General features: G+C 48.4%; 9 protein-coding genes across 9 annotated transcripts in view; 3 read left to right on the top strand and 6 right to left on the bottom strand.

Annotated features, from left to right (window-relative positions):
• F4812DRAFT_165071 (uncharacterized protein) overlaps positions 1-571 on the top strand; it is a 2,921-nt gene extending 2,350 nt beyond the window's left edge. Inside the window, exon 3 of the mRNA XM_047929866.1 lies at positions 172-571. Coding sequence (XP_047793383.1) covers positions 172-437 — 266 coding nt within the window. The 3' untranslated portion in view covers positions 438-571. The remainder of the gene's footprint in view (positions 1-171) is intronic.
• Positions 572-2,244: 1,673 nt separating this feature from the next.
• F4812DRAFT_165105 (NUDIX hydrolase domain-like protein) lies at positions 2,245-3,572 on the bottom strand. Its single transcript, XM_047929867.1, has 2 exons — positions 3,101-3,572; positions 2,245-2,990 (listed from the first exon to the last, which is right to left on the bottom strand). The coding sequence occupies exons 1-2, from the start codon at positions 3,159-3,161 to the stop codon at positions 2,563-2,565; spliced, it is 489 nt and encodes a 162-aa protein (XP_047793384.1). The 5' UTR covers positions 3,162-3,572; the 3' UTR covers positions 2,245-2,562.
• A 3,002-nt stretch (positions 3,573-6,574) lies between these two features.
• F4812DRAFT_412638 (arginine-tRNA-protein transferase) lies at positions 6,575-10,239 on the top strand. The gene is made up of 5 exons (XM_047932719.1): positions 6,575-6,892; positions 7,016-7,101; positions 7,846-7,908; positions 8,128-8,851; positions 9,021-10,239. Exons 2-5 carry the CDS (start codon positions 7,056-7,058, stop codon positions 9,559-9,561), a joined length of 1,374 nt encoding a protein of 457 aa, XP_047793385.1. The 5' UTR covers positions 6,575-6,892; positions 7,016-7,055; the 3' UTR covers positions 9,562-10,239.
• A 19-nt stretch (positions 10,240-10,258) lies between these two features.
• On the top strand, positions 10,259-12,020 carry F4812DRAFT_165117 (ribosomal protein S5 domain 2-type protein). Its single transcript, XM_047929868.1, has 2 exons — positions 10,259-11,062; positions 11,207-12,020. The coding sequence occupies exons 1-2, from the start codon at positions 10,514-10,516 to the stop codon at positions 11,861-11,863; spliced, it is 1,206 nt and encodes a 401-aa protein (XP_047793386.1). The 5' UTR covers positions 10,259-10,513; the 3' UTR covers positions 11,864-12,020.
• On the bottom strand, positions 12,010-13,568 carry F4812DRAFT_165169 (uncharacterized protein). Its single transcript, XM_047929870.1, has 3 exons — positions 13,514-13,568; positions 12,679-13,408; positions 12,010-12,572 (listed from the first exon to the last, which is right to left on the bottom strand). The coding sequence occupies exons 2-3, from the start codon at positions 13,336-13,338 to the stop codon at positions 12,156-12,158; spliced, it is 1,077 nt and encodes a 358-aa protein (XP_047793387.1). The 5' UTR covers positions 13,339-13,408; positions 13,514-13,568; the 3' UTR covers positions 12,010-12,155.
• A 369-nt stretch (positions 13,569-13,937) lies between these two features.
• On the bottom strand, positions 13,938-16,280 carry F4812DRAFT_412672 (putative GABA permease). Its single transcript, XM_047932720.1, has 10 exons — positions 15,992-16,280; positions 15,872-15,942; positions 15,790-15,813; positions 15,642-15,731; positions 15,562-15,588; positions 15,439-15,494; positions 15,011-15,385; positions 14,912-14,931; positions 14,522-14,857; positions 13,938-14,443 (listed from the first exon to the last, which is right to left on the bottom strand). The coding sequence occupies exons 1-10, from the start codon at positions 16,115-16,117 to the stop codon at positions 13,967-13,969; spliced, it is 1,602 nt and encodes a 533-aa protein (XP_047793388.1). The 5' UTR covers positions 16,118-16,280; the 3' UTR covers positions 13,938-13,966.
• A 248-nt stretch (positions 16,281-16,528) lies between these two features.
• F4812DRAFT_412677 (Alpha/Beta hydrolase protein) lies at positions 16,529-18,785 on the bottom strand. The gene is made up of 4 exons (XM_047932721.1): positions 18,613-18,785; positions 17,521-18,518; positions 16,715-17,453; positions 16,529-16,654 (listed from the first exon to the last, which is right to left on the bottom strand). The coding sequence occupies exons 2-3, from the start codon at positions 18,165-18,167 to the stop codon at positions 17,201-17,203; spliced, it is 900 nt and encodes a 299-aa protein (XP_047793389.1). The 5' UTR covers positions 18,168-18,518; positions 18,613-18,785; the 3' UTR covers positions 16,529-16,654; positions 16,715-17,200.
• Positions 18,786-21,856: 3,071 nt separating this feature from the next.
• Positions 21,857-23,267, bottom strand: F4812DRAFT_467281 (uncharacterized protein). The gene has a single exon (XM_047938632.1). The coding sequence runs from the start codon at positions 22,943-22,945 to the stop codon at positions 21,926-21,928; it is 1,020 nt and encodes a 339-aa protein (XP_047793390.1). The 5' UTR covers positions 22,946-23,267; the 3' UTR covers positions 21,857-21,925.
• A 234-nt stretch (positions 23,268-23,501) lies between these two features.
• On the bottom strand, positions 23,502-25,867 carry F4812DRAFT_412689 (CENP-Q, a CENPA-CAD centromere complex subunit-domain-containing protein). Its single transcript, XM_047932722.1, has one exon. The coding sequence runs from the start codon at positions 25,571-25,573 to the stop codon at positions 23,897-23,899; it is 1,677 nt and encodes a 558-aa protein (XP_047793391.1). The 5' UTR covers positions 25,574-25,867; the 3' UTR covers positions 23,502-23,896.
• Between the last annotated feature and the right edge of the window lie 202 nt (positions 25,868-26,069).

Below are 26,069 nucleotides of genomic sequence, written 5' to 3' on the forward strand. Positions count from 1 at the left end.
AAATTAATAAAAAACTTTTTTTTTTTTTTTTTTTTTTTAATAAATTTTTTTTTTTTTTTTTGTTTTTTTTTTTTTTTTTTTTTTTTTTTCTTGACTACCCCCCCCCCCCCCCCCCCCCCCCAGCCGCCTTCTCACTGCCTGCAGGTATAACTAACTGACACGGTAACACAGTTGCTACATTTCCCAAGGTGCGCAACGGCCCGCCGAGAGGCTCTACCGCCGAGGCTATCTTGAACAGAAACCGCGCGGGTATAAACAGCGTCACGGCACGGCTGCGCGAGGAAGCAGAGCGTCGACAGCGCGAGCTAGCGGAGGCCGGTGGTGGCGGCAATGGCAATGCGGCGAGGACGAGCAGGGACGGGCCCGCGGAGGCTCGGAGCCCGAACTGGCCTTTTGGAAGTACGCAAATCGGGGCGAAGGAAGTTGGTAGGGGGTAAGGACAAGGCTAATAATGGATGTAGGTAGGTAGGTAGTTAAAGAGTGGGTGAGTGAGCAAGGGGGTTTAGGGAGTAGTCGATAATGTCTTTGTGTTTTGATATGCGATGATGGGATATTTACTTTCCAACCTTATGTATGTAATTTGTCAGATGATACCACGGGCTCGTTTAGTAAGGTGGAAATAGGGGGGGATAAAGAGAAACGGGAAAAGAGAGGAAGTAATCGTGGCTGAAGCAAAGCCTTGCCAGGAAGGGGGCGTACTGGCGATGTACCTATACCTATACCTACCTACACTTACTTCCCCTGCTTTACTCATTGACTCAACAACCTACCTGTCAGTGCACATCGCCGTCTTCCGGGAATATGGTCTTCTTCCGCTGTCTTCCCGTTCGTATACCTATCCGGTTCTACCCAGCTCTAAGACTTGTATTTTCATGGATGGATGGATGGATGGAACTAGTAGATATAGGTATCAATATCCAATACGGCAAATCAAGAGTGCAGCATAGCATAACACGTTGATTTGGTTTGGTTAAGTCTAGTCTGGTTCGAACTTACCTAGTCCCTCTCTTTCCCCTTTCCCCTTTCCCCTCCCCCACGCCAACAACCCAGACCCAGTGCCAGAATTAGGCCTGGGATGGGAACAAAAAGCCAGGCGAGACATACTTGTGCATACATACGTGACAAGCCAGCCAGCCAGCCAGGTTTTATTTGTCAGTGCCCAGGTAGGTATCTAGGCACGCGCTTCGATTCTAGCGGCAGCAGCAGTAGCCCGGTCAACTAGAAAGGATAAGCTCCGGTCCACGACGACAGGCTTGGGGTTTAGCTGAGTGTACCTGGCCTAGCCTACCTACCTAAGTCAGTCAGCTGTACATAGGTCTATACATACCATACGTAGGTATCTAACCTTACCAATAGTATATAAGATACCTTGGGTATATCTGTATGTAACTGTAGGTAGATAGATGTCATCATGTATGATGTAGGTTGTATGTACCTAATGTATGTATGTTCTAGAACCAAACCACACATACACACATACACCCCACGCTATACGATAAGTGGCGGAGAGAGCTTCGGGATGCTGAGTTGACACTACCGTTTCCTGATCTACGCGTCGTTCTTACCTATTTGATACGTATATGCACGCCTACGCATATCTTTTGCCCGCCTGCCTGCTTGCTTGCTTGCTACATTCTCCCGCTTGCGTCTTGCGGTCTCGCATCTACGTCAGTAGGATCCGTACCAAGAGCTCCCCCCCTCCCGCCCCCTTGTGCAGGTCCTACCGGCTCCATCTACGACGCTCCGCTGGAAACACCCCCCCTCCCCCTTTCCCTTTCCGAAGGACCAATTAGCCTTACCTTGTTGTTCTTGTCCGGGAGTCCCAATGCGATGGCACGAATACGGAAATGGGGGGTCTATGTAGGTAATAGCTAGCATATTCTCGCGTGGGTTTTTTTTGATTTTAAAAATGGATGGATTTCTCATCTGACCCCCTTATACCAGTCACCTGCTCGAAATACACGCAGCAAAAATTCTAGCTGGTAAAATGTATTAGAGGTATCATACCACTCGCATTACCTGAGAACGGAGTGGTTGATTCGCCCTGAACAGGCGAGAGGTGTTTCGAGAAAGCCCGAAACCTCTCCTACTTCTTGACTTTTTGTAAATGCGTACCGGTTTAACGCCTGTTTTTTTTCTAGGCGCGTTATGTATGTATGTAATGCCGCTGCCGACCAATCTTGATTTCAACAACTTCTATACCATGTTTGCCGACAACGCCTAGTTCTATGCAAGCTCACTATGTCTTCTTTTCATTAGTAAACAACGGTGGGAGAGACGGGGTTTGATTGAGATGTCAGCAACACCAAAGCTTAGCATCTCAACGACCACTTCTCCCCGTCCATTTCAGAAATAAAAGGCCCAAGGAGATGAATATTATAATGCCGCACGATGGGAAGAAATATCTCGAGAGATACCGAGAACTCCAGAACCTTGGTCTATGCAATTTTTCCAGATTGGAATGTGGTCAGATGGATCCCTATGGACAATAGAAAGATGCGTGCCAAACCGCACCACGAAAAGGGCATTAAAAAAGGGTTCTTCCCGGTTACACGGGGATTCTTATGTTCTGTGCATAGTAGATAATTCGAGAGCTTGTAGCAGCTCCGGTCGATCCGAAAGAGCCTCCTTCGCCTGTGTGTATGTAAACCACTGGCGTTCTCTTTTGTGCTTCTCCGGCCAATTACTTTCCTCTGTTAGGACGGTGGCCTCGTAGAAGCGGTATAGCGCTTTAGGAGCATCCTTGGACAGCTTTTTAGGCGGCCGTGAGTCAATGACTTCGCCGAGATCATAGTCGATACGGATTATTATACCGGCTTCTTCCCAGGCTTCGCGTTCAGCGGCTTCTGTGCATTCTTCATCGGATTCCCATCCACCTTTTGGAAGAACCCAGCCTTTTCTCCGAGTCGATTGAATGAGCAAAACGTACAACCGATCCTCCGAGAGAGGAACCACTCCCGCTACCAGTCGTTCACCCTTCGAGTTGTAACCTAGAAAATTCAAGGGTCAGTTGGTCTATGGGGTAGGCGGTTTACAGACTAGCGCGCCACAAGAACAAATCAAGACAAATCGACCGAGAATCTTTGTAATAAAAACTTACGTTGTTTTGTTCTACCAGTCCGAGACTCCATTGTACGATGATTCGATGAGCCGGACGCCATTTTGTAAGTCGCAGTATAAGTAGAACGGCGCGGATGTACTAGCTCTGCCTAAGGAAAAGATCAAGACGGGAGAAACCGGAGTATTTGGTCGTGAGATACCTCTGGGCAGAGTGTGTGTGCCGGCCAGATGGAGCTGGAATTAAGGCGCTTTACCGAAAAATGTTGAGCTGCATGGTCATGGAAAGTCTCAGAATTGTGCGAGGTTGTCTATGTTTGAAGGAGGCGGTGATATGATGATTGCGCTCTCGTGACGCTAAAGTTGTGTACGAATCAATTCTCTCGTCCTTCTTTTACTCCAAGCTTCCGTCTACGGCTGGTCCGCCAATGCTTTAATACTCAATGCTTAATGTTAATGCACGAAAACTGTATTGTCCTGGGAATCCGGCCCTAGCAACCAACAAGAAAAAGGAATGGTGAACTGTATTGGCAAAATTTGTATGTCCACATAGACACGTTCATTCGGAATCCACGCGTGACCTCGGGGGATTTGTGGTTTTTCTTCAGAGGTTCGGGGTGTGCGTTGCGGAATCACTGGGAAGAAAAGTGCGGCGGATCCCGGGGCTTTGTGGAAGTCAAAGGTTGCGGGTAGGTGAGAGGAATTCGTCGCATAGACCGACGTCTTTCGGATTCTGCAGCCGAACTTTTTTAATTTTTTTTGTGGGGAGAAAGAGAGCACAGAATAGAATATCCGGCGGTCAAGTAGGATGCGCACAGGTGTTTTGTTGGCGGGTTGAAGCACGATGCCTAGGATATCTGGCACGGTGTTGAGGTTGTGGTTGAGGTTGAGCCACTAACGAGCGAAGGGGAAGGTTGCTGTTCTGGCTAGACCAGCACGAACGTTGCAAGTCTCGTGCCATAACTGAAATAAAAATGGAGGGGCACAGACAAGGAAAAGCTGGCAGAGTTGGGTTTTATAGTACTTTCTCTTATTTTCTTAAAGGGAGAAAAAAAAAAAAAAAAAGGAGCCCCGAGCTTAGACGAGGAGCCGCGGACCAGGGCGAAAGGCATGAGCTAGGTATGCCAGGTAGGTACGACTTACCTTTTAGTAAGGTTGTGAGATGCAGGGCCCAGAGGCTAGAGCTACTTACAGGTACCTAAATACCTACCTAACTATAGGTACCTCTTACCCAAGGACCAAAACCCTCCGTGTTCCTTCCATCTATAAACTTATCTGTGCCGTGCTATGTACCTAGGTAGCATCCAGGTCGGCCAGGTACGTTATTATTTGGTACATGCCTAACCTATTCAATGCCAGGTTCAATGCTAGGTGAGGTAAGGCAAGACAAGGTAAGGCAAGGCCACACAGCTCGCCGCTGCAACAAGGGTTTGTAGGGTGGACGCACGAGCAAGTACATGGAAGTACCTGATATAATTTATAATTTTAAATTGGAACGTTGTTCAACGTGTTTAAATAATAATCATTTTTAATCTGTATAACGTGTATAAAGAGTATAACGTGAATTTACGCAATTTAGATATTAAATAGGTAAGGTACCTAAGGTACAATACATATCTTATTGCTTACTGGCTTAGGTACCACGGGTATTTTATTACTCGATTCAATGAAAAATGTAGACCGGTGTGTTTGAGTTGCAGGTGGTAGGTCGAGGGAAGGTTGAGTTACCCTAGCTGCCTAGGTACATAAGCCATGTATGTTTTGATAGGGAACACATGCACGATGATTTGAAAACAGCAACGACCGCCCTAGGTACCTAATGTACCGCTATACTTAATAGCGAAAGGGTGTTAAAAGGACCAAAGTGTGATAACTTTTGGCTATGGACACAGGACCGAAGCTAAGGAGATGCCCGCCTCGACAGGGGCTTCCCATCAAAGGGAAAATACCTAACGTGCAGATATAAAACATCCAAACGACAAAGAGTGGAGGAGAAAAGTAGAGAAGAGAAAAAATTTTTCTTCAAGACGGAGTTTACGATCAACGTCGCCGCACCCCGCTAAGTACATACAGTAGTGTCGCGACATACGGAGATGACGTTTAAAGAATTCCGCTGCTTCAGATATACGATTTTATACAATATACCCCACGCACAACGTTGAGAAACTCGGAAAGTCATCGGGTTTATGTATTGTACCCGCTATGTACCTCAACGCGGGAGAACTCGAGAAAAGGATTATACTATATATAAAAATACCTATAAAATCAATCTTTAAATCGTTCATCCTCATAACTCCACCTCTCCTACACTACATACCTCTAGCACATATATGGAAGTATTAAACTAATGCATACCTAACATACCTAAGGTAGGTATCTATCATCCCACGTATAAGGTTATACAATTACATCCATGTTTCACTTCACCACGTAATTTCTGTATTGTATGTAAATCTACCTAGGTAGGCGTAGATGTGCATAGGTACATAAGTGTAGATGTGTATTTACTATTTCGTACCTTTAATGTTGTTAGATATCTGCATCAAATGCAAGCCAATGCCGCACGTATTTTAAACACGTATTACTCGCATGTGTTGGTTGCTATCGAACCCTACATAGTGTTACATCCACTCGAAGGTATAACTCCTTTTATTTGCAGATCTCATTGGTGAGTGTATGGTTATACCAAGTATACAAGGTAAGTATGAGGTATTATGGCTGTATGGTAGTCTGGTCGGTATGGCCTTGAATCGGATCTACCCCTCGCCTGCATCCTGCCGTCGATCACCGAGTTCCCCAGTTGAGCTTACAACTATAAGACACATTGTAGAAGAGCGAGTCCTTTCAGCACTCAGCACACATGTCTAATATTTTTATTTTTTATTTTTTATACCTAAGTACCTTAGGAAGTAGGTATATTATATAGGACTACGATAATTTACCGCACACCGCTATATCGACAACTGGTAAAGACGTATTACAATACCTAGACGTAACTATGCCAATGCATAACCTTCATATTGACATGGTACGTAAGGGGTGTTACATCTCGATACTAGATAGGTAGGAATTGGTATCCAATGCTATGGCACGAGAACAGGTACAAGTGTCAAAGGCCAAGTTCATCAGCGTGACAGAATCGACCCGGGCCGGTGACGTAGTATTTTGGCCCTAAACAAGATCCGTCCTCCATCCCACGACTGTGGAATATATGCCCGTGATGTATAATAGGTAATTAAGTATCGTCATAACTCTCAACCTACAAAGACTGTATAATTCGTCATGGTGCCTGCATAATGCCATGCAGCTCTTAATCCAGAACTTGGTCTAAATGCGTGAGTCAAGTAGGTAGTAGCGACTTGGCCTTGCTGCCTTTGGGAAACAATTGAACTGTTAATGTAACGGGCCAGAGGTTAGGTACGGAATAGCCACTGCAGAGACGTGCCTACCTTGTTAAATGTATTGTATTGTACATAGATAAACAGGTACCCAATTGAGGTAGTACTTAGCAGACCCGAACAATTTTTACCTTCTTCTCTTCTCCTCCTCCTCCACCTCCTCCCTCTTTATGCTAACACCTCAACTTTAAAACTCGGACAACTCAATATGCAGGTCACGTACGCCACGCCAACGTTTCCCAAAGCATAAAATCCATCCAATAATACGTATTACAATGTTCCTTTTCACCATCCGATATAACAGTTTAAACGTTTTAAAAAAGATTTGAGTACTTATGCGGGTTTTAACAATATACCGTTTAAATCGCTATAAAGGTTACTTATCCCCAACGTCATCGTCTGACTCGACACCGACTCTTTTACATCCGATCCACCTCGTACGTCTGTTATCCCCTTGCCCAAAGAAAAAAAAAGAACTTGACAAAAATCCCTGCGCGCGTGAGCTGTCTTCTTCTGATCAAGTGCCCTGTCGACTCGTCTGCTTGTCTGACCATCTCTAGAAAAAAGACCTAACCATCCGCGGGAACGCTACTTGAAAGGATGCAGGCCACCCCTGAAGATGCATTTTTGTATATATCGCCAATTGGTAAGTCAGATCCTTTACCTTAAATTCATCTACTTCTATCTACCCCGAGCCTCTCCCGTACGCCCCTCAACCAACCGTTCGGACCCGTGCTCCATTGCGACGCTGTCGTTGGTCAACTAGCTCTGCATACCTACGTACGGGTTTTATGGGGAATGCATCTTCTTCTTCATGTTCGTTGGCGCGCCACTACAGCACAGCATACAGGCACACAGCACACCACAGCACACCACAGCACTACCAGCCTACTGGACGTTTTCTGAGAGCGCCGCATTGCTCCAAGAAGAGAAAGCTGGGACAGACATGCATGTTCGGACAAGCTCAGTTTATACATGTTCATACATGTTCATCTGGAGTTGCCAATGCCAAGCCACCATTGAAATCTCGGGATATCAGCCGCAGTCCACCAGCATCTTGCTCACCTCGTGCGAATCTCACCAACCCGTGCAATCGTAACCTCGTAGCCAACCGACGTATCATTGCGTGTTACCTCAACCCGTCTTTATTCTAGATCCCGTTTCAACATCTCGTGCATACTTCCGACTCCTGTTGTGTTCCCGAGATGCTGTCACCTTATTAATGACCCCTTCCGGAAATCAGGCCTTGATCGGAGTCACGGTCGAGTGATCATCAACGACCCCTTATATTCGCATTCCGGGTCAACTCTCTGTTACTGATCTCGTCTTGAATACTGGGCTCTGCAACTCATGATACTTATGTAGATGTTCTATGACTGACCTTTTCTAGGATATAGAAGTTCATCTAGCTGTGGCTACTGCCGCGGTAAGGGTTCTAGTCAATCGCGGAAAAGTATGTCGCTTTCATCATATTAGCATCTGTTCATGATCCGATGCCGCTGGTTTGCTTGCCCATTAATGCTCGGATAATTCACATATACCGTCTAGCCATCATTGTATCCCGCGTTGAGTCTCATGCTTCGTGTAGCGTCCTACAAGGGGCTCCGGCATAACCACATGGTGGTTCTTGCAATTGTGATTTGAGCAGCATTTTACTTACACTACCCCTTAGGCCACTCCTACTTTGCACGTGCGACATCTATGAGCCCAGCCAGCTATCAGATACTGGTCGACCGGTGTTGGAGGCGATCCGGGATGCTCCTCTACAGGCCAAATCAGCGGGATTCTTGCTGCCCGCATTATTCTATTCGCCTCGACTCCGGCCGTTTTCGGCCAACGAGAGACCAACGGCAAGCTGTCAACCGCTTTAACAAGTACGTCATAGGAGATGCCTACTCGAAGGAGGCAGCTCGTTTATATCCGAGGTCTCGCGAGCAAGCTCGGAAGCGAGATACCGAATTTGACTTGGTAGAGAGGATCCACGAATGTGAGAGCGTATTACTGAAACGGCCACCGGAGCCGGCTCATGCCTTGGTCGTTACGCTAGAGCCTGATGATTTTACCGAAGAGAAATTCCAAGTTTATGAAAATTACCAGCGGATCATTCACCAAGAATCTCCGTCATCTATCACCCGAGATGGGTTTAAGAGATTTCTCTGTTCTTCTCCATTAAGGCGGGGGAAGTATATAGCGCCAGATGGGCGGGAACGCCAAGTTGGCTCATTCCATCAGTGCTACTGGCTCGACGGTAAGTTAGTAGCCATTGGAGTCTTAGACCTTCTTCCAGACTGTGTTAGCGGTGTCTACTTTTTATATCATGAATCCATTCACAGGTTTAGTCCTGGAAAGCTAGGGGCTCTGCGTGAGATTGCACTTGCAATAGAAGAAGGTTACCGGTACGTACGGACAAGCCCATAATTGTAGCTAGTGCAATCTCTTTTCCAATTTCTCTCATCCCCTTTCAGATATTACAATCCCCATTTTTATTCATGCATGCTTTCGGATAACCCCCTCTTTCACAGGAAGACAAGCTGGCTCAAAGAATATCTACTAATAGACACCCAGATGGTGGTATTCTGGCTTTTATATCCACACGTGCCCGAAAATGAGATATAAGATGGACTTCTTACCGCAGCAAGTCCTCAATCCAAACACCTTAGAATGGGTAGACCTCGAACAGAGCGTCCTCGAAAAGTTTGACAGCTTCGGATACTTGGACTTCGAAAGAACCGAGAAAGGCACTGAAAAAGATGCCCCGGCGGAAAAGGTAGCTGTGCCAATGGAAGTTGAAGATGAGCACCAAATTATGGACGAGGACGGGGACGGGGACGAGGACGAGGAGGATGATGATGACGAAGACGAAGAAAGGTCGCTCTTCAGCAGTGACATGCCAGGTATCCCGTCTATAGATGAAATGGAATCGATAGACTTAGATCACATCGCAGTACGTCTCAGCCGAGGATACTGCTATGCCGGTGATCTATTTGAATGGCATAACGAAAGTATCAGCAAACCGGAATCGGCGAAAGCAATGGTTGCAGAATTGGTGGCAGCGGTTGGGCCGGAATACATACACGACATATGCCTGGACTTTCGAAAGTCTTGAATATTCCAGGGCCGTCATCTTACGTTGCTATCGAACTCGCCTAAGAAATATGTGGCTTGCGACGGAAATGATACTTCGAGAATGAGGTATAGCATCACAACTTTATATTAGACGGATTCATACGAACATGCTTCGTAGCTTAGGTTCAATCTACAGCTATGGTGACATAACGAGTCCACTTACATTGACTTTGGTAAAAATAAATTAATTAGAACAGGTAATCGATTTTATACTTCAAAGACCAACTTGCAATAGACATCTTACATTAACGGTACCACGCCGACGTTGACTTCCACAAATCTAAGCTAACAAATGAAGTCTTTAGTCCCAACACTTCTTTCGCGTTGGGGATTTAGGCAATAAAACCAGCCTTCATCTCAGACCAAACTCGGGCTTGGATTTTCCTACCAGCTTCTCCTGCCAACAGTATATCTGCTTTCCTAAGACGCGGGTTTGCCATACTTGACTTCTAATACTTATCCTACCTGTAACATGAGGAGCTCGCATACAAGAGTAGTACTTCTCAATTGCATAATCGCACCGCTCGGATAATGCACTATCGATAAATACTCCTTACTAGCTTCTTCAAAGCCTCGCCGATCCTAAAGGCGAACACCCAAAGATGGATAAATCTCAAGCCCCACCACTAAGTAGCTCCAGCCAATAATCTCTACTCCCACCCCACTGCCTCTAAAAGCTTCCCCAGCTCAAAAAAATCTCCCGCCTCAGCCTCGCGGACGAGAATATCCAAATACAACCTTATCAATACATGCCTTAGGTACCTGTTACATACTAGGTTAGGTAGATATCCAACTCGTCGAATAATTACCTAGGTATCAACCAGAGGGACATCCCTCTTCTCTCTCTGTCCATTTTTTTCTTCTTTTTTTCTCTTTTTTTCCTTCTCTTTCCCCTCCACCCTCCGCACCGCGAATAAACCAACCAACCAGCCATGTCGTCGTCCGCCACGACGCAACACCTCCTGCTCTCGCCCGCCGAGCTAGCCTACCTGCACACCTCGCTGTCCCTCGCGCCCCCCATCCGCCCCGACGGCCGCACCGCCTCCCAGTTCCGCCCTCTGACCGCCGAGACGGGCGTGCTGCCCGCCGCCAACGGCAGCGCGCGCGTGTGCTTCGCGGACGGCACCGAGGCCGTCGTCGGCGTCAAGGCCGAGGTCGAGAAGCGCAAGGTCCTGCCGCTGAGCAGCAGGGCGCACTACTATGAGGACAAGGAGCTGAGGCGCAAGGGTGAAGGCGAAGGGCAGATAGAAGAAGAAGAAGACAAAGCAAAAAACAGCGGGCTGGATGGGGGCGACCCGGTGGCAGCAGTGTCGGGCGAGAACGACTGGGTCGAGATCACGGTCGAGATCCCCGGGTACAGGGACGACGACAGCAGCACCGTGTTCCTGGCCACCATGCTGAGCGAGGCGCTCCTGGCCGACGGCGAATTCACCAAGAAGTTGTGGATCAACCGACGTTTTCACTGGAAGCTGTACATTGACGTGAGTCCTATCTATCTACAAAAATACCTTTTTATATATGCTGCGCCGCCACATTGCGCCCGACAAGACGGATATGGTACATGCATGCATGATGATACACGGATGCGCGATAATGCTAATATATATACACTACTTCGAGAGCAGATCATCCTCATCTCCCCGCCGCTATCCTACCCGCTACCCCTCCTCAGCCTAACGACGCACCTCGCGCTGCTCTCTACCCGCCTGCCCCGGTTAAAATCCGAAGCCGACGAGGATCCCATGTTCGACGACGACTGGGCCGCCTCGCGCTTCATATACCCGCGACAGAGCAGCGACACCACATCCGCCACGGTCGGTTCGCGACCCCCCATCACGCTACTAGTCATGGCGGTAGGCGACAACATCATCTTCGACCCGTCGAAGGAGGAGCTAGCCGTTGCGGATTCCGCGCTCGCGGTCTCCGTGGGCGAGAGGAATGCGCCCGCAGACGAGGCGTCGGAGGCGATGGATGTAGACGGGGAGCCGCAGACGGGCAGGCAGCTGCGGCTATTGTCGGTGCGAACGATAGACCCGCCGTCGCGGTTGACTGCGCCGGGGGTACCCAACGCAGTAAACGCGGCGGCGTGGGGACAAGGTGGGCCCGCGGCCAAGGACCCGGGAGCTCGGGCGGCGGAGATAGACGACGTGGAAGGCGTGTGGAAGGCGCCGAGGGGAGGAACCAAAGTCGCCGTCCTCGGGGCCATGGTACAAAAGGTATTAGAAAAGGGGGGCATTGCGGACGAGGTGTTAGATGGTCTCGATGCGGTCGACTTGGGGTAGCTTTTGTGTGTGTGTGTGTGTGTTGTGTGTCTTTTTGTCGTCGGGAAAAAATTACGATACGATACCATGAAAAAAACAAATTATTAATACCTGCCTACCCTGCTTGCCTGGTCCTGGAGCAGAGAGAAGATATTCTGAATATTCTAAGGGGAGGGGTTGAGGTGAGGATGTGAAGTGGAGAGCAAGTCTGGCCCCATACGCCTAGTATTAAGTAACGGATACTAGGTATCTCACTTCGCGCTACTTTCGTACTTTCCATCCATCCATCCATTTATTTATTTCACTCTCCTGCTTAAAATATCCCGAGGAACTTCTTAGGCTTTTCCTCCGGTGCGACGGCCTCGGCCGTAGCCGGGATGATCTCGGGCGCGGAAGCAGCGACGGCGGCGGGTTCGACAATGGGGATCGATTCGGTAGTCTGCGATTCGAGGGTCTTGTTGCTGCTGGACCAGAATCCCTGGGTGGGCTCTAGGCCGTGGGCCTTGCGGTACTCGTTCCGCTTGGCGACGTCGTCGACCTTGCGGCGGCGCTTCTCGGCGGTGATGGCGGACTCGTGCTCCTCGTGCATGCGCATGACGTCGAGGAGGACGCCGAGGTACTGGAAGGGGTGGCGGGGGAACTCGGAGATGGGGGGGATGAGGTCCGCGAAGGGGGACTTGGCGTTGAAGTTGGTGATGAAAGTGTAGATCGCTAGGGACGTGAGGGTGCCCTGGGTAAGAGGTAGTCTGGTTAGTGGAAAACTGCTGAATAAAAAAAAAACAAGGAGGAGTGTATAGATAGTCTCCATGTAAGTATGAAGTATGAGGCTGGCTTACCAGCGTAATAAATAAGTGAATCCCTCGACTGTGGATGAACCAGTGCGACCAGGTGTTCTCGGGAGGAGGTAAGCCCGGATACGTCTTCACGGCTTGGGCTTTCATCTCGTCATCTGACATGGGTCCTCCATAGTGCCGAGGTGTCGACCTGGGTAGTCGCGCGCCGTGGGACGGAGGGTTGAATCGCTCGGGCTTCTCGAGCACGATGGGTTTCGAAGGGCCGCTGGCGGCGGGCTTAAGGGGTGGTGTGCTCGACTTGGCCGCAGCGGCGGAGGAGAAGGAGGACGCTTGGGTTTTCGAAGTAGAAGTAGTAGTAGTAGTAGCAGCAGCAGTTTTGGGCGGAGAGGCCGGCGTGGGCGTAGCATGCGGGGTGGCGCTCGTCAGGATGGGGTTCTGGGGAGGGACCTCCTTGCTCACGGGAGCGGCGGCTGCTTTCGAAGCGGCGGCTTTGGGCAGAGGCTTCGTGGGCGCGGAGTGCTTGGCGGCTTTGGCGGCGGGGGACTTGGGACTGGTCTTCGTGGAAGATGACCTCGCCGCCGCGTAGCGCACTAGCAGCACCTGTCCGAGCTCGGGGGTTCTTCTCGCGAAGGCGGCGCTGCGCCATAGAGCGCCGTATTGTGGTAGGAGATACCGCGGGATGTAGGTTGTTTTGGAAGCCATCGCGGGGTTCAGAGGGAAGAGGAGGGGGGGCTTTTGCTGCGATGCCGAGTAGGTTGAGGTACTGGTCGAGCTTGGGTTATGTCAATTAGTATAGTAAGAAGTAAGTAAACGGTAGTAAATTAATTGCGATCCTAATAGAGTCGCATGTCTACATAGTAAGTGGGTAGGCACCTACAGGTGTGGGTTGAAGCTTGTGTTGTAATGTACATCCGTTTTTTCTTTGAAATTCCCGGCCCGTGTCGATGTCGAGTACCTAGGTACCTATGCCGATTTCTGATTCCTCTATCCGCTACACGTGACCTACCACCTCCCCCAATCAGAGGCTTCCTTCTAGGCCCACTTTGTGACTTAACCCAATTGGAAGCTTCAGGTATTACTACATGTCACTATGGGTGCAATCTACCTAAGGTTAGTGTGGCTTTACACCACCTGCATTGAATGAGGATCACTCGGGTGGCGCCCTTCATGAGCTGCTGCCAACCTGTCAAGGGGTGTTATTATGGCCCATTAGATGTTTGTCACCTAGCTAATTCAAAATCAAGCCAGGATGAGGCCAATAAGGTCGATGCTACGATTGTAATAATGACTCGGTATGAGACCCATGTATCAATATTATTATCCTTTTTTCTTATAACTCGACCTCTACTATAGGGCCTTTATACTGCTTCTTCCCTGTGACAAAATACCATATAACGGCAAACAATGTTGTGGCCCCAAAGGTCAAGACATTGAAATTGAAGGTCGCCGGAACAATAGGGGTAACAGGCGGCCAAAAGCTCCAAAACCAGAGGACTGACAGATAGACACAGGCGAACACATTATTTAGTACTCCCCAAACTCCCACAACCCTCCACGGGCCCCAGTGTAGTTTGTCTGGCCCGACCCTGGTGATTTCGGGACTATATGGCTTGATGCGGTTTGTCTGCAGTCTACGCCAGAGAAGAAGCACACAGCTGATAAGGTACGAAGAGTAGAGTCCGGCAACACTAAGGTTGACAATGTTGCTGAATGCAACGCCCGAACCAAGTATAATAAGTGACAAAAGTATGGAAATTGACGTGGTGAATGCAATAGTATAGACCGGGATGGATGTACGATGTTCGAGCTGGAAACCGATGTGAGAAAACTCCGAATAACGTTCTAATTAGGGGACAATATATGATTGGGCGGGTAGGTAGCATACCTTGATGAATTGTCTCCAGAACGGGACCCCACGATCTCTTGAGAATGACCATAGCATTCTAGATGAGGAAGCTAGGACACCTACAGTACTGCAGACCCCAAGAACCACAATAATCAGGCCGAGCACTGCTGCACCCGGAGTAGAACCAGTCCCAACCTGAAAGACATAGAGGAATGGGTATCCCAAAGTTGTCTGGGATTCAAGCACCGCGTCAAGGTCCCCAAGGCAAAATAGGTATGCTATCATCATTGCAAACCCGAAAACTCCGTTGAGTACAATGCTCGTGGTTATTGCTTGGGGAACCACGGTTGATGCATTCCTTATCTCTTCGGCCATCTAAAACCCTACCGTTAGCAACCAGGAATGGGAGCTTGGTGATGAGATTCGTACATGAACGGCTGAATCAGCCCCTGAAAGATAAGTACCTAAGTTAGCCTGATTCATCCTTACGACAGATAGCGCAGAGCCGATGCTAATCCATGCACTCACCAATAAGAGAGAACACGGCGGCAGGTAGCCCGACCACGAAAGATAACCCTTGAGTTGGCCATCCTCCAGCGTTGACAAACGTGGTGAACAAGGAAGCATCGCCATGAGGTGATAAATAAACGAGGGGAATAAGAACAGCGAAAAAACCCAGAACATGTAGCACCAATATCAAACCCTCGAAATACGCTAGTGTTTTGCTAGCCACGGTATTGATGAAGACTGCAAAGGCTAATACAGCCCATAGGAAAAGTACTGCTTGCCAGGGCTTGGGGGTGTAGTCGGATTTAAGAAGGATGATGACACTCTGTAGAAGGGTCCCGATAAGGTAAGCTGCAGAGGCAGTGACTGCTTGCCAGCCAGCCATGGTTAACCACCCTAGGTCATGGTGAGCTTTCCGGCCATAGTAGACAGACCAGGAGGGTTAATACCGGTGATATAGCTGAGGAAACGCCTTGAGGAACTGGACGCCAGCATGGCAACCCAACTGCATGCATGTATTAGCAGAATATACTAGTATGTCTGCTCTTATCACAAATGAGGGGGGTCTTAACTGATATTGACCACCTGAGGTAGGAGCCCTTCGAATATCGATTAGTATGAGTCGGTATATATCTCCCAAATCCATACTCACATTGAAGCTAGTTCTGAGAGAACTGTAAATGTCGAGAGAGTGCCAATCCATACTATGAGATATCCCCATATGACTCCTGCCGGCCCCCCACTGTGATGATGATTTAGTGTACAGCGCACAATGAGAGGATGTTAAGCGCAAGCCTTACTTCAATAAACTCTGGGTTGAGACTCTAAGATAAGGTTCTGTTAGTTCTCATATTCCAATATCAGACCTTCCACGTAACGCACATAAGCATGCCCTCCCAAGTGATCAACACCGTGCAAGAGAACCCAAGAACGGACATGAAACCGAAGTTCCGCTGAGAGTTATATTAGAAACCTGCAGAGATTGTTGAGCTAGAGCCTCACCTTCAAAACTGGCTTTTTGCCAAGTCTGATGAGGTCTTTGTCGTCTCGCGTTAGGTCGCTACTGTGATCGACACTTTCTGCGGCAATGACAGGTGCTTCATCTTTGACTCGTGGTTGAAGTTCCATTATGGTGTAATGCGCGTTTCTGTTTGTTAGCAGGGCAAGCGACTGAGTACCTATATATGCAGTTGTGGACGATGGGCACTTACAAAAGGGACTGCGCGAGAGGACAGAGCACGATGAGGAGAAAGGGGAAGCGAGGGGGAAGCGGGAGGGGCGAGCCCTTCACTGTTGGTCGTTGGCCATGGAGATTGACTATGTGAGAGCCGCCTGTTGGGGGTTACATTGCATAAATACAATGGGAAGTACCCATGCAGGAAAACGCATGCATTCCAAGTTCATAGTATGCTCCGAGCCCTCTAAGAATCGCTGTTGGTTCAAGGTATCATCGAGACTACCTACAGGATCCAGGCCTCCTTAAGCCATCCCTTGAGGTTGGCTCCGCTGTTCTTAACTTTGACACAGCCAGTTCTCTCTTACAGATTCTTGCACTGCTCTTCCTCTACTTCTGCCTCCTTTTTGTGGCAGCCCAATTCGTGACCAAATATGTTCTGGGGAAGGGCTGTGGTGTGCCGGACTTGATATTATTCATAACATTCATGGGTAATTACTAGGAATCCTGCTGATATGTTCATTCCGGCTTACTCTAACGGTGGATTGTAGCTTCTAATCACTGGCCAGTTTGCAACTTTACTGAGTCAGGACGGACGTCAAAATACATAAAGATACGGTATCAACGGAGCTGGTCTCAAATCGTTGAACTGGAAACTCAGGCTTTTCGAGCGGTCAATGACTGACAGTTGTTACATTGAATGTAGCAAAGATTTATTATTAAGTTTGTCATCGGAAGGTCCAAATGTTACCATCTCCGTTTTCCCCTCTATCCTCACGGTCAGCCCCTTCGTGTGTAGCACATTGGCAACTACACAAGTGTCGTAGAAGACGCCTTGGGCAATCGCTAAGAATCCCATTTACGCGGTTGTTATTGAGAAGGTACTGGAATTTATATTATAGCTAAGTTGACTCAAACGATGCCTCGGAGATAATCGCAAAATTCAATCCCACCTGCGCCCATATTCTCAATTCCCCTATAGCCGCCTACTACAGAGGATGATACCGTTCTCAAAGATACAGAATATGAGCTCCTTACTAGCCCAGCAAGAATGATTCCAAGTGTTGTATATACTTCTCACGTTGATCGACGTGGGCGAAGTGGGCGGCGTTATCCAGCGTAACCCATTTGACCTTCTCAATGTGATGGAAGAAAGGTTGCATGGCTACATCCTGTGCCTCATCTTGAGCACCATTCAATAGAAGTGTAGCTGCCTTTATGTTCTTCAACTCGGGGATGCAAGTCCAGTTACGGAGCGAGCCCGAAATATATAACTCACTCGGACCGTACCTGAAGCCCGTCAGCACACCAATGATTCCTACGCATGTTGTAATCCATGCGGCAAGAAGAGGCTTACATTGTTCCGTATGTGGTTGGATCCTCGGAAAACCAATGAAGCGCAGCTTCAACTTCCTTCGGTGGCCATGGTCTAGCCAGGCTCAAATGTCTCTTATAGAAGACTTCGACCGCGTCTTGATACTGCTGACTTTCAAAATCCAAGGTCTCATCAGCTCGGTCCAGGACCTCTTGGACCTCACGAGGTAGCTGCCTTCGCAGAGCGTTGATCCCAATTCGCCATACATCCATGCTAGCTAAACTGCTAGCAATGACAAGACGGCGGAGATTAGTAGACCTTGCAGCCCACGAAGCGATGAACATTCCGCCCCAAGAATGACCATAGACATCGATTGGTCGGTCTGCTAAACCGAGATGTTGTATAAGATTCTGAAGCTCATCAATGAAAAGTTCCGGGGTCCAGAAGGCCTCGTCTTTGTCCTTTTCCCGCAGATGAGTCGATCTTCCATTGCCAATCTGATCATAGAAGATGAGCGACATTGAAGGTGCTAGGTCCGTGAGCGGAAGTAAGTACTCATGGCATGCGCCAGGACCCCCGTGGACAACGATCAGGGGGACTTTGTCCGAATTGAGATCCCCGATAACTTTGTACCACGTCTCACAAGGTGTGGGAATGCCTGGAACAACAAACCGAGCGACACCCTCCATGGTGATGTTAGGAAAGCAATCGAGGAAGGATGAACTGCAAAGAGCGACTTGGAGTTGAGAAGAAGTTAGGGTGTTAATAAGTGTGCTTGAAGAGATGGTAATGCCCCATATTTGGAGGCGGGCAATGAGTGTTAGAAAGGGAGAAACTACCTATGTTGTTAGTACGTTACATGCAGGCAGGTAGCATTGTTAGCTGCGGCCTACTTAACCTACCCAACTGAGTGATCTTTCGTCCAATGACACAACTTAATACTTCCCTTCTTGCACCCTTACTAAGAAAAGAACTCGACTCAAAGGCATGCGGCAATTGAAAGTGATTTTCCGCCATGACCCCTACATACGTAAACGAAAGTAAGTGACGTTCACTGCAGCATGCATGTGCAAACCCCGCCTCGTTCCGTCCCGTTGGGTGCAAATTTGGAAACACATTTACAAATACTTACAGGTATAAAAGAACAAGCGAAGCGCAGAAAACCATTAGCCCTGTTAAGAATCGAACCTGAAAAGTGTGTGTGTATTGTCTATGTAAAAGATTTTTTATTTTTTATTTTTGTTTCAGCAAACAATCACTCAACACTGAAGAAGAGCAGGAGAGCCACGTCCGTGTTTCTTGCCGAGGGGGCGGGCCGGGTCGCCGGTCGCCGGTGGGAATTCACGAACGCCCCGTGACTAAGTGCTCCTTAGCGCATTAAGGAATCCGACGACATCCCATACAAACTCCGTGAACTATATAACAGGTACCTATCCTAAATTACTTAATTTACAACCTATTAAAGTTTTTAATTTGTCTAATTGGGATTTCCTAAAATTAAAGCATGATCTAAAGTGACTGTCATGAAAAATACAAAAAGAACTACCAGAAGAAGAGACCAAGGAAAGCTCTTGGCGAGTATAAAGCTACAGTGAAATACAGGATAATGTAGATGATCAGGAACTTAGGAAGCAGCTACATTGATATTTGAGGGTAATATTAAGCACCTACCTCTGTGTATCTAACTACCTAAGATTGGAAGTTACACAGGGAACCATAAAGCATATCAGTTGCTTTTACAAGTAGCAGCCACCATGGAGGACTCTTTACCTAAATCAAACATTACAATACGTAAGACCTAGCCCTTATCTTATACCTAGGTACCTAACCTAAGGTACCTTACTTATTTAAGTCCCACCAACCTGTCCTATTCTTCCCTCTTACTTCACATATTTACCATGCAGGGGAATTAACCTACTCCTGAAATGATACAACAAATTATCCTCGACATGACTGGGTAATACCTATTATATTACTGAAAGAAGATACTTAATTTTCTAGCCCTCCATGCTGATGAAAGATGTACAATAGAGGAGCTCACTATGAATGACACTATTGAGTAGCAGACCAATTGCGATCCTCTACCCCGTTCAATGAGCAGGGCCCGTCCTGTCTCAGATTGCGATATCGAAAGAGCATTGATTTGCTCCTCTATATCTTTTTGAGAGCCTAAGGTACGTCTCCTCCCTTCTTCCTTACTTCCCTTCCTCTAACTTATCCTCTTGACCGCCTTACGCTAATAAATATTTCAACTTTGATCATAGCGTGAGGTAGATACTTAGCTTTGACGACGCGGTTGCCTTGGGTATCTCTCACCTTCTTTCACGACTTGCAAATAAATTCAAATAAACTTTTCAGCACGCTTCAACAATTCAACACGGCTCGTCTACTTCACCACAAACCTAAGGTATTATTACCTGGGTGCCAGTACAGATCAACGAACTGCATCCTTCTAAGTATTTTTAATGAGCCCTATTAGGCATCACTATCCTTTTACCTCAAAGTTATCAACTGACTGGCGTCCTGAACATGACGATAAAAGGTTCCAGCGATGATGTCTCTGGAACTTGTACGACAGCGAGAGACAACCCTCTAAGATTTAAGAGGGCATTGGACAACTCTAAAACTTGGGTAACCAAGAAGAAATAGGCCGGTGATGGAGTCCATCCAGGGCATCTTGAACTGGATTCCAACCGTTGACGAATATACCACTCGAGGATGAAACATAGAGGTAGGTAATCCTTAGCCACGATTGCAGCAGACAACTTGCAATTTATTTACTAAACAAAAGCTACAGTCTAATCGAAGCTACCAAATTACGAAGGCCAATTACAAAGGCCAACGGGCTAACTCATGAAGAAAATTTCGCTATTTTTATTCCGCGTCAGCTATCAGCAGTAAGAACTAGCTGCAATTAGATGAGTGAAGAAGCTCAGAACATTGATGAATATGTCAAGTGTGCGGAGCTAAATCGCACAAGGACAAGCTCAAGGCACTATCCATTCAGCATACGATTCCAATACCCATTCGCGTTAAGTCACACTCCAAAAGAATCCGGCAACAAAACTCTGATACGTTCTGAGTAATGACGTTAAAATACTCAACAAACTTGAAACCACCAACCTGAGTCTCTATCTACCATATTACTCGGGTACATGTGAGCCTACATGTGAGCCTTGTCAATTATTTAATTGCCTGCGCCTCTGATCAAGTCCATGGAGTGCGCTATAATATTACTCAGCAACAATCTTCCATGAATAAGAAGCCACGCGTGTTACCTGATGTACTGATTAAGGCGAAGTTGTTCATGACACGCACCGGGTCATATCAGGCGTTACATTACAAGATTGCGGCACTAATAGAGCTGCCGAATGATGGATTTGTCATGGTACCGCCTGTGAGGGAGGTCCTTATAGGTGGACATAGCAACGTCAACCCCTCAAGTTGACATGATTCCACCTTTTGGCAGTGTAGCGGTTTGATAGCTATCTTCCCGAACCCTCACAGGGACTCTCATTATCATCACTTCGCTATCATTGGTGGAACACGCCGTTGCTATCCTACTTGTTGAATATATAGTCGTCATATTCACGCGGCAATACATATCCAAGACCAAGGCGTAAAGATTGGACTGAACATATTAAAGCCCATCATCATATTGGTACTACTATTTCTAGTCACAATGCGACAAGCTTGGAAGACATCTCCGACCCCACGCACACACCCTATTTAAGATATTACCAAGAACCTGAGTCGAGTCTCGACAGAAACCGCAATACAATTCAAGCGCAATGTCGAGAAACTGAGAGAAAGAGGAAACGTGTCTACTTGATATTTTCATCAATTTAATGCGAGAAAGATAACCGGAAAGTGCCGTAGTGGACTTGGTGGTCTTGCCTCATGGTCCTGTTCAACGATTGAGCTGATCATCGCCACAACAGCGACATTAAAAGAGATGTGATAAGATAGAGAGAAACACAGGACACCGATATACAAATATCTCAGCTGAAAAAGGCAAGACATTTTGGAGTTACCGAAACTCCTATCATCAGTTGGCATTCATGTATTATCGACATGATATGTTGACTACCGTATTGCCTCATTGTCGCATACACTCACAACCAATATTCTCTCTAGTGGATCTTAATTATTACTTGGAATATTAAACTTTTGTATACTATTATCTAGGTCTAAGAGGCGAAGCTCGAGGCGCAAACATGAACGTATATATATCGATGCCGTCTCTTTCGAGCTAGGCTCTCCCTCTGGTCTCGTCTATATAAGGCACCTAGATACCTAGGTAGGTTAGGTATCTTAGGTTAGGTAGTCATGCAAATCATAAATTGCCATTATCATTCTTACTCTTTTCTTTAAATATGTTATCATCCCCTTTTACGGACGAGGAGGTGAGACATCATCATCTTCTGCATAGTATCCAGAAGACGATTTAAGCGTCTCTTCTCATCGTCCTTAGTTTTGCAGGAAAGGCGAACACCCCGCTCAAGTCCACAGCGGCACTCCGTCGATGGCTCTTGCTGCGGCCCTGGTCCCGATCCCGGTCCCGATCGCGATCTCGGTCCCGGTCTCTATGTCTCGAAAAAGCCGCGGCTTCGGCACGGTGCTGCCGCGGTCTTTCCGACGAGGGGCCCGAGGCGATGGTAGACAGCGTGGAGAAGAAGCGCGGCCGCGGCCGCGGCTGCGGCGCAGACACGTGCCGGTTGCGGGTTGCGTCCGGCACGGCGCTCAGGTTGGCGGCGGTCAGCGGCGTGGGAGCTGCTGCTGGTGCTGGTGCTGCTACCCCCCCTGCGCTCGTCGTCGGCACCGCGCCCCGAACCCGGAACTGCTGCTGCGTCGCCGAGTACGGGTTGTTGGATCCCCAGCTGCGCTGCTCCTCCTCCGTCCCTCCCCCCCGCGCCGCCTGGTACTTGTCGCGGATGTAGTTCTGCGTCACGAACGACCGCCCGTCTTCCGTGTCCGAGTACTCGCTTCCTTCCTCCGGGTCCTGCTGCGACGCGGCGTACGTGTATTCCTCGTCCCACCCGGTGGACTCGGACGTGTCCTCGTCGTCGCGGTACTCGTTCTCGTGGCCGTGTCTTTCCGCATACGCGCCCCGCTGCTGCCGCCGTTCTTCTTCCGCTTCGTAGACTTGCTTTTCGTAGTACGAGGAGGCTGTTTGCGGGTCTGGGCCTTCTGTGGTCCCCGTGTAATGAGGAAGAAGAGGAGGAGGAGAGGAGTGGCGGAGTGGCGGGTTGGACTGGCCGAGGCTCGACGGGTCGTACAGCCGGGTACCGCCTTGGGACGGCGACGAGTGGGCGCCGTAGCTGTGGCTCTCGGGATAGTCCTCGTACCGCCGGAAGAGCAGGGGCCGGTTCTGCATTTGCACGGTCGCGTCGCGGTACGTGAGGACGTCGTTCCCGGCCCATTTGATCATGCCGCGGAGGTCGGATGGGAAGGCATTCGGGTCCATGATTGCTTATTAGGATAGGATGGGTTGGGTCGGGTATAGGTAAGGCTGCGGGAGTAGCTAACGAGTAGGTAAACTAGACTAAACTCAACCAAACCAAACCCGGGAAGAGAGAAAAAAAAGGAATGAAGAGAAATATGCCCAGGGGTATGTATGTGTGTCTGGTCTCTGGTAAACAAGAAGGAATATATACGAGAAGCGAATGTGGAAATATATGCGCGTTAAACACAATTGTGATGAGGATACCGCATAGTAAGTAAAGTAGAGGGAGACAATAAGGAACTATTAGACGTTCTTCAACTGGCCGCCAATTATTAACTTCAAGTACCTTAGTTATACTTTTTCATTCCGAGGAATCATCTTCATAGTCGATAGATAAAAGAAAGCTCCACGATTCGATACAGTTCAAAGGAGTGCCACCACGTCCTTTTAAGCAAGCATATGGTTAAAGAAGGGTCTGCCTACCTACCTAAGCTCGATTGGTTCCTGTCACAATGGATTGTAGTAGTTTGGTTGAAGAGAAAGCACATATGCGTAGGGTAGGTTGGGTACCTCTAATGTGTGTCAATGCTATTCTTAGCTAGCCCCTTTTTTTTGAGAGAGAGAGTTGGCAAAGAGGTCGAGGGATTTCAGCATTTTGCTGATACAAAGAATATCTAGTCAAAGTGTCGAGGTAATTGACATGACCCAACAGAGTAAGTAGTATTGTCTCATCTCATCACCTATGTGGTTCTTTAACAGTAGAGTGCGTGTATACATCAACACGTACCTAATTCAAGACATGGCAATACAACACAATTAGGTGTACTCACAGATGATACCAAGACTTACGCTCCTGTCAAAAAGTGTCGAGTACCTGATTAACCACATTAAATCTATTCACGTCCGGACGATGTGGCAACGGTCTATTACAGGTACCTTCGGTAGGTTATCTAACCAAGGACGTTCCTGAAGCTAGCCAAGTATGATGTTATCCAACTGCTCGCGATCCAAACGCGACTGCAGCGCCGCTCTCAACAGTCCCCTACTCTTTGTAATGGCCGGCACGACCCCGTCGATCTGCTGCAAGTTCCCCCGCATGCTCTCCATGTGGCTCGCGATCTGGCCCGCCAGACCAGCCAGCTCCTCCTCCTCCTCCTCGTCCAGACCGGCGAACACTTTGCCCGCGCTTTTCTCTATGGGAACAGTTTCTCCCACAAGGGAGTCTACCCCCGACTCGGGTCGTAGTGGTTTCTTCTCGGGCACCAAGACGTGCATCTTCCGGATCTGATCCCTCCTCTCCCTCGCCTCGGCCTGCGCGTTGGACCCGAGCCGCGCGAGCGCCTTATACTCGCTCTCGAGCTCCTTTTCGGCGCGCTCCTTCTCGCGGCGCAGCAGCTCGACGCTGTGCAGTAGGGGGTCGAGCTGGGACTCGAGAGCCTGGATGCCGGAGACGGTGCGCTCGAACTCGAACTCCTCCTCGCGCCGGGTCGACGTGGTGGCCGGGGGAAAAGGTAGGCCACGCGCGATTTTGGAGCAGAGTCGCTTGCTCACGGCATTCAGAGCCGCCGAGGCTTGCGTGTGTCGTTGCGGGTTGGTGCTGAGGCGCAGGAGGACGGGGCGCGAGGCGGATTGGAGCAGAGAGGCTACGCTCGCTAGGGCGGGCTGCTCGAGAGCTGTCCATTTCGACTCGATGATGTTGAGGGGGACGCGGCGCGTACGTGTTGCGAGGTGTCGGTAGCGGGGAGGAGAGGTAGCGGAATCGGGTGATGATGAACGGTCTTGCGCGTCTGGAGACTGTTTCCGTCTCCTGGATTTTGGGGACGTCTTATTAGATTGTGTCTTGTGCTTTCTGGGGCGGTTCTCCTCCTCTACAGGTTCATCTTGGTTTTGTGCTGGCGCGTCTTGGGATTTCTTTCCCTTTCCTTTCGTAGATGACGAAGCCTCTTCATTAGATGATGCTGCTGGTGGTGGACGGCTACGTTTCTTCAGCCGACTTTGGGGCCCAGGGTCGGTTTCTGTATCTGCATTTGCTGGGGGTTGGTTGATGAGGGAAGGACGGCCTCGTCTTTTCTTTAGGGGGGGAGCAGCATCTTGTTCCACATTAGCCGCACCCTGTTTATTTATTGGAGGACGTCCTTTCTTTTGGAGTTTATGGGATGGTTGATCGTCCGATTTCTGCTTGTTTGTTGGCTTTGCTGTCTCTCGGGCCCCTTTATTCGAAGAGTTTGGCGATCGGCGAATTCGTCCGCTCCGTCGAACAAGACTTGAGTCACCCTCGTTTTCGTCGTCGGCCTCATCTTCTTCGACCTCGTTGCTCTTATTCCCTTCTACCCCTTTCGTTGGCCGACCACGCTTATTTCGAGGCGCATTTTCATCCGCCACATTAGATGTATTCTCTTCTTGAACATTGGGCTTCGCATTCGTTGAAGCTTGAGGGTGACCGCGTTTTCTTCGCTCGGTAGGTACTGTCTCTATCTCCTGGTCCCTTTCTTCTTCGTCTCTATCGTTTCCATCTTGTGGTATCGGTGATGGCCCGCGTTTCCTCTTAGCTTTCTGTGTTTGCGAAGGTTTAGGTTCGGGCTGTGATTGAGATGAAATCTCGATGTTTGCTGGGCGCCCGCGCTTCCTAGGACGGGATGATTCTTCCATATCTGATTCCCTCGTTGTTCCAGAAGTTGTAGTTAACCGGCCTTGTTTCGAAATGGTGAGTTGGGATCCTGACGCGTCACCGTCGTCGCGCGACACGTTGACGGGACGGCCTCGTTTGCGTTTCTGATTTGCAGCTTCCGGCGCCTTGAGTTATCGTGTAACGTTAGTTTGGAAATTTTAGGTAAATATGAAGAGGTACCAAGCTGACCATTAGGTATTCTTAAATTTGGGGGTTATGAGTTTATCACTGCTTTATAAAAAGAAATAAAGTCGGTAATACTATGTAACCTTTGTGTTACCTTTACTATGTACTTGTTTGCTTCTACCTCTTCAACTATCTTATCGTGATTGACGTATTCCCTTATCGTATCAACTTTATTACTTTATTACTATGTCAGGTTAGGCATTTGCTAGGTAATGTTTGCTACTTACCTAGGTACGTGTAGATTTAGGTAATTGTGTGACCGCGTCACATAGTACTTTTTTCCAAAGTACC

This window comes from Daldinia caldariorum (genome assembly GCF_022478825.1).
Source record: "Daldinia caldariorum strain CBS 122874 unplaced genomic scaffold F4812scaffold_2, whole genome shotgun sequence".
Taxonomy (NCBI): Eukaryota; Fungi; Ascomycota; class Sordariomycetes; order Xylariales; family Hypoxylaceae; genus Daldinia; species Daldinia caldariorum.

What these genes read in the sequence shown, in the direction of transcription:
- F4812DRAFT_165105 (XM_047929867.1), bottom strand. Translation starts at nt 3,161, where the DNA reads ATGGCGTCCGGCTCATCGAATCATCGTACAATGGAGTCTCGGACTGGT. An exon ending in GACTGGTAGAACAAAACAAC is followed by an intron (nt 2,991 to 3,100) that starts GTAAGTTTTTAT and finishes TGAATTTTCTAG; the next exon opens with GTTACAACTCGAAGGGTGAA.
- F4812DRAFT_412638 (XM_047932719.1), top strand. Translation starts at nt 7,056, where the DNA reads ATGCAGGCCACCCCTGAAGATGCATTTTTGTATATATCGCCAATTG. An exon ending in TTTGTATATATCGCCAATTG is followed by an intron (nt 7,102 to 7,845) that starts GTAAGTCAGATC and finishes GACCTTTTCTAG; the next exon opens with GATATAGAAGTTCATCTAGC. An exon ending in GCAATAGAAGAAGGTTACCG is followed by an intron (nt 8,852 to 9,020) that starts GTACGTACGGAC and finishes ATAGACACCCAG; the next exon opens with ATGGTGGTATTCTGGCTTTT.
- F4812DRAFT_165117 (XM_047929868.1), top strand. Translation starts at nt 10,514, where the DNA reads ATGTCGTCGTCCGCCACGACGCAACACCTCCTGCTCTCGCCCGCCGAG. An exon ending in ACTGGAAGCTGTACATTGAC is followed by an intron (nt 11,063 to 11,206) that starts GTGAGTCCTATC and finishes CTTCGAGAGCAG; the next exon opens with ATCATCCTCATCTCCCCGCC.
- F4812DRAFT_165169 (XM_047929870.1), bottom strand. Translation starts at nt 13,338, where the DNA reads ATGGCTTCCAAAACAACCTACATCCCGCGGTATCTCCTACCACAATAC. An exon ending in TTCACTTATTTATTACGCTG is followed by an intron (nt 12,573 to 12,678) that starts GTAAGCCAGCCT and finishes CCTCTTACCCAG; the next exon opens with GGCACCCTCACGTCCCTAGC.
- F4812DRAFT_412672 (XM_047932720.1), bottom strand. Translation starts at nt 16,117, where the DNA reads ATGGAACTTCAACCACGAGTCAAAGATGAAGCACCTGTCATTGCCGCA. An exon ending in CGCCGTGTTCTCTCTTATTG is followed by an intron (nt 14,932 to 15,010) that starts GTGAGTGCATGG and finishes CTTATCTTTCAG; the next exon opens with GGGCTGATTCAGCCGTTCAT. An exon ending in GGGCTGATTCAGCCGTTCAT is followed by an intron (nt 14,858 to 14,911) that starts GTACGAATCTCA and finishes GTAGGGTTTTAG; the next exon opens with ATGGCCGAAGAGATAAGGAA.
- F4812DRAFT_412677 (XM_047932721.1), bottom strand. Translation starts at nt 18,167, where the DNA reads ATGGAGGGTGTCGCTCGGTTTGTTGTTCCAGGCATTCCCACACCTTGT. An exon ending in CCAACCACATACGGAACAAT is followed by an intron (nt 17,454 to 17,520) that starts GTAAGCCTCTTC and finishes GACGGGCTTCAG; the next exon opens with GTACGGTCCGAGTGAGTTAT.
- F4812DRAFT_467281 (XM_047938632.1), bottom strand. Translation starts at nt 22,945, where the DNA reads ATGGACCCGAATGCCTTCCCATCCGACCTCCGCGGCATGATCAAATGG.
- F4812DRAFT_412689 (XM_047932722.1), bottom strand. Translation starts at nt 25,573, where the DNA reads ATGGAAGAATCATCCCGTCCTAGGAAGCGCGGGCGCCCAGCAAACATC.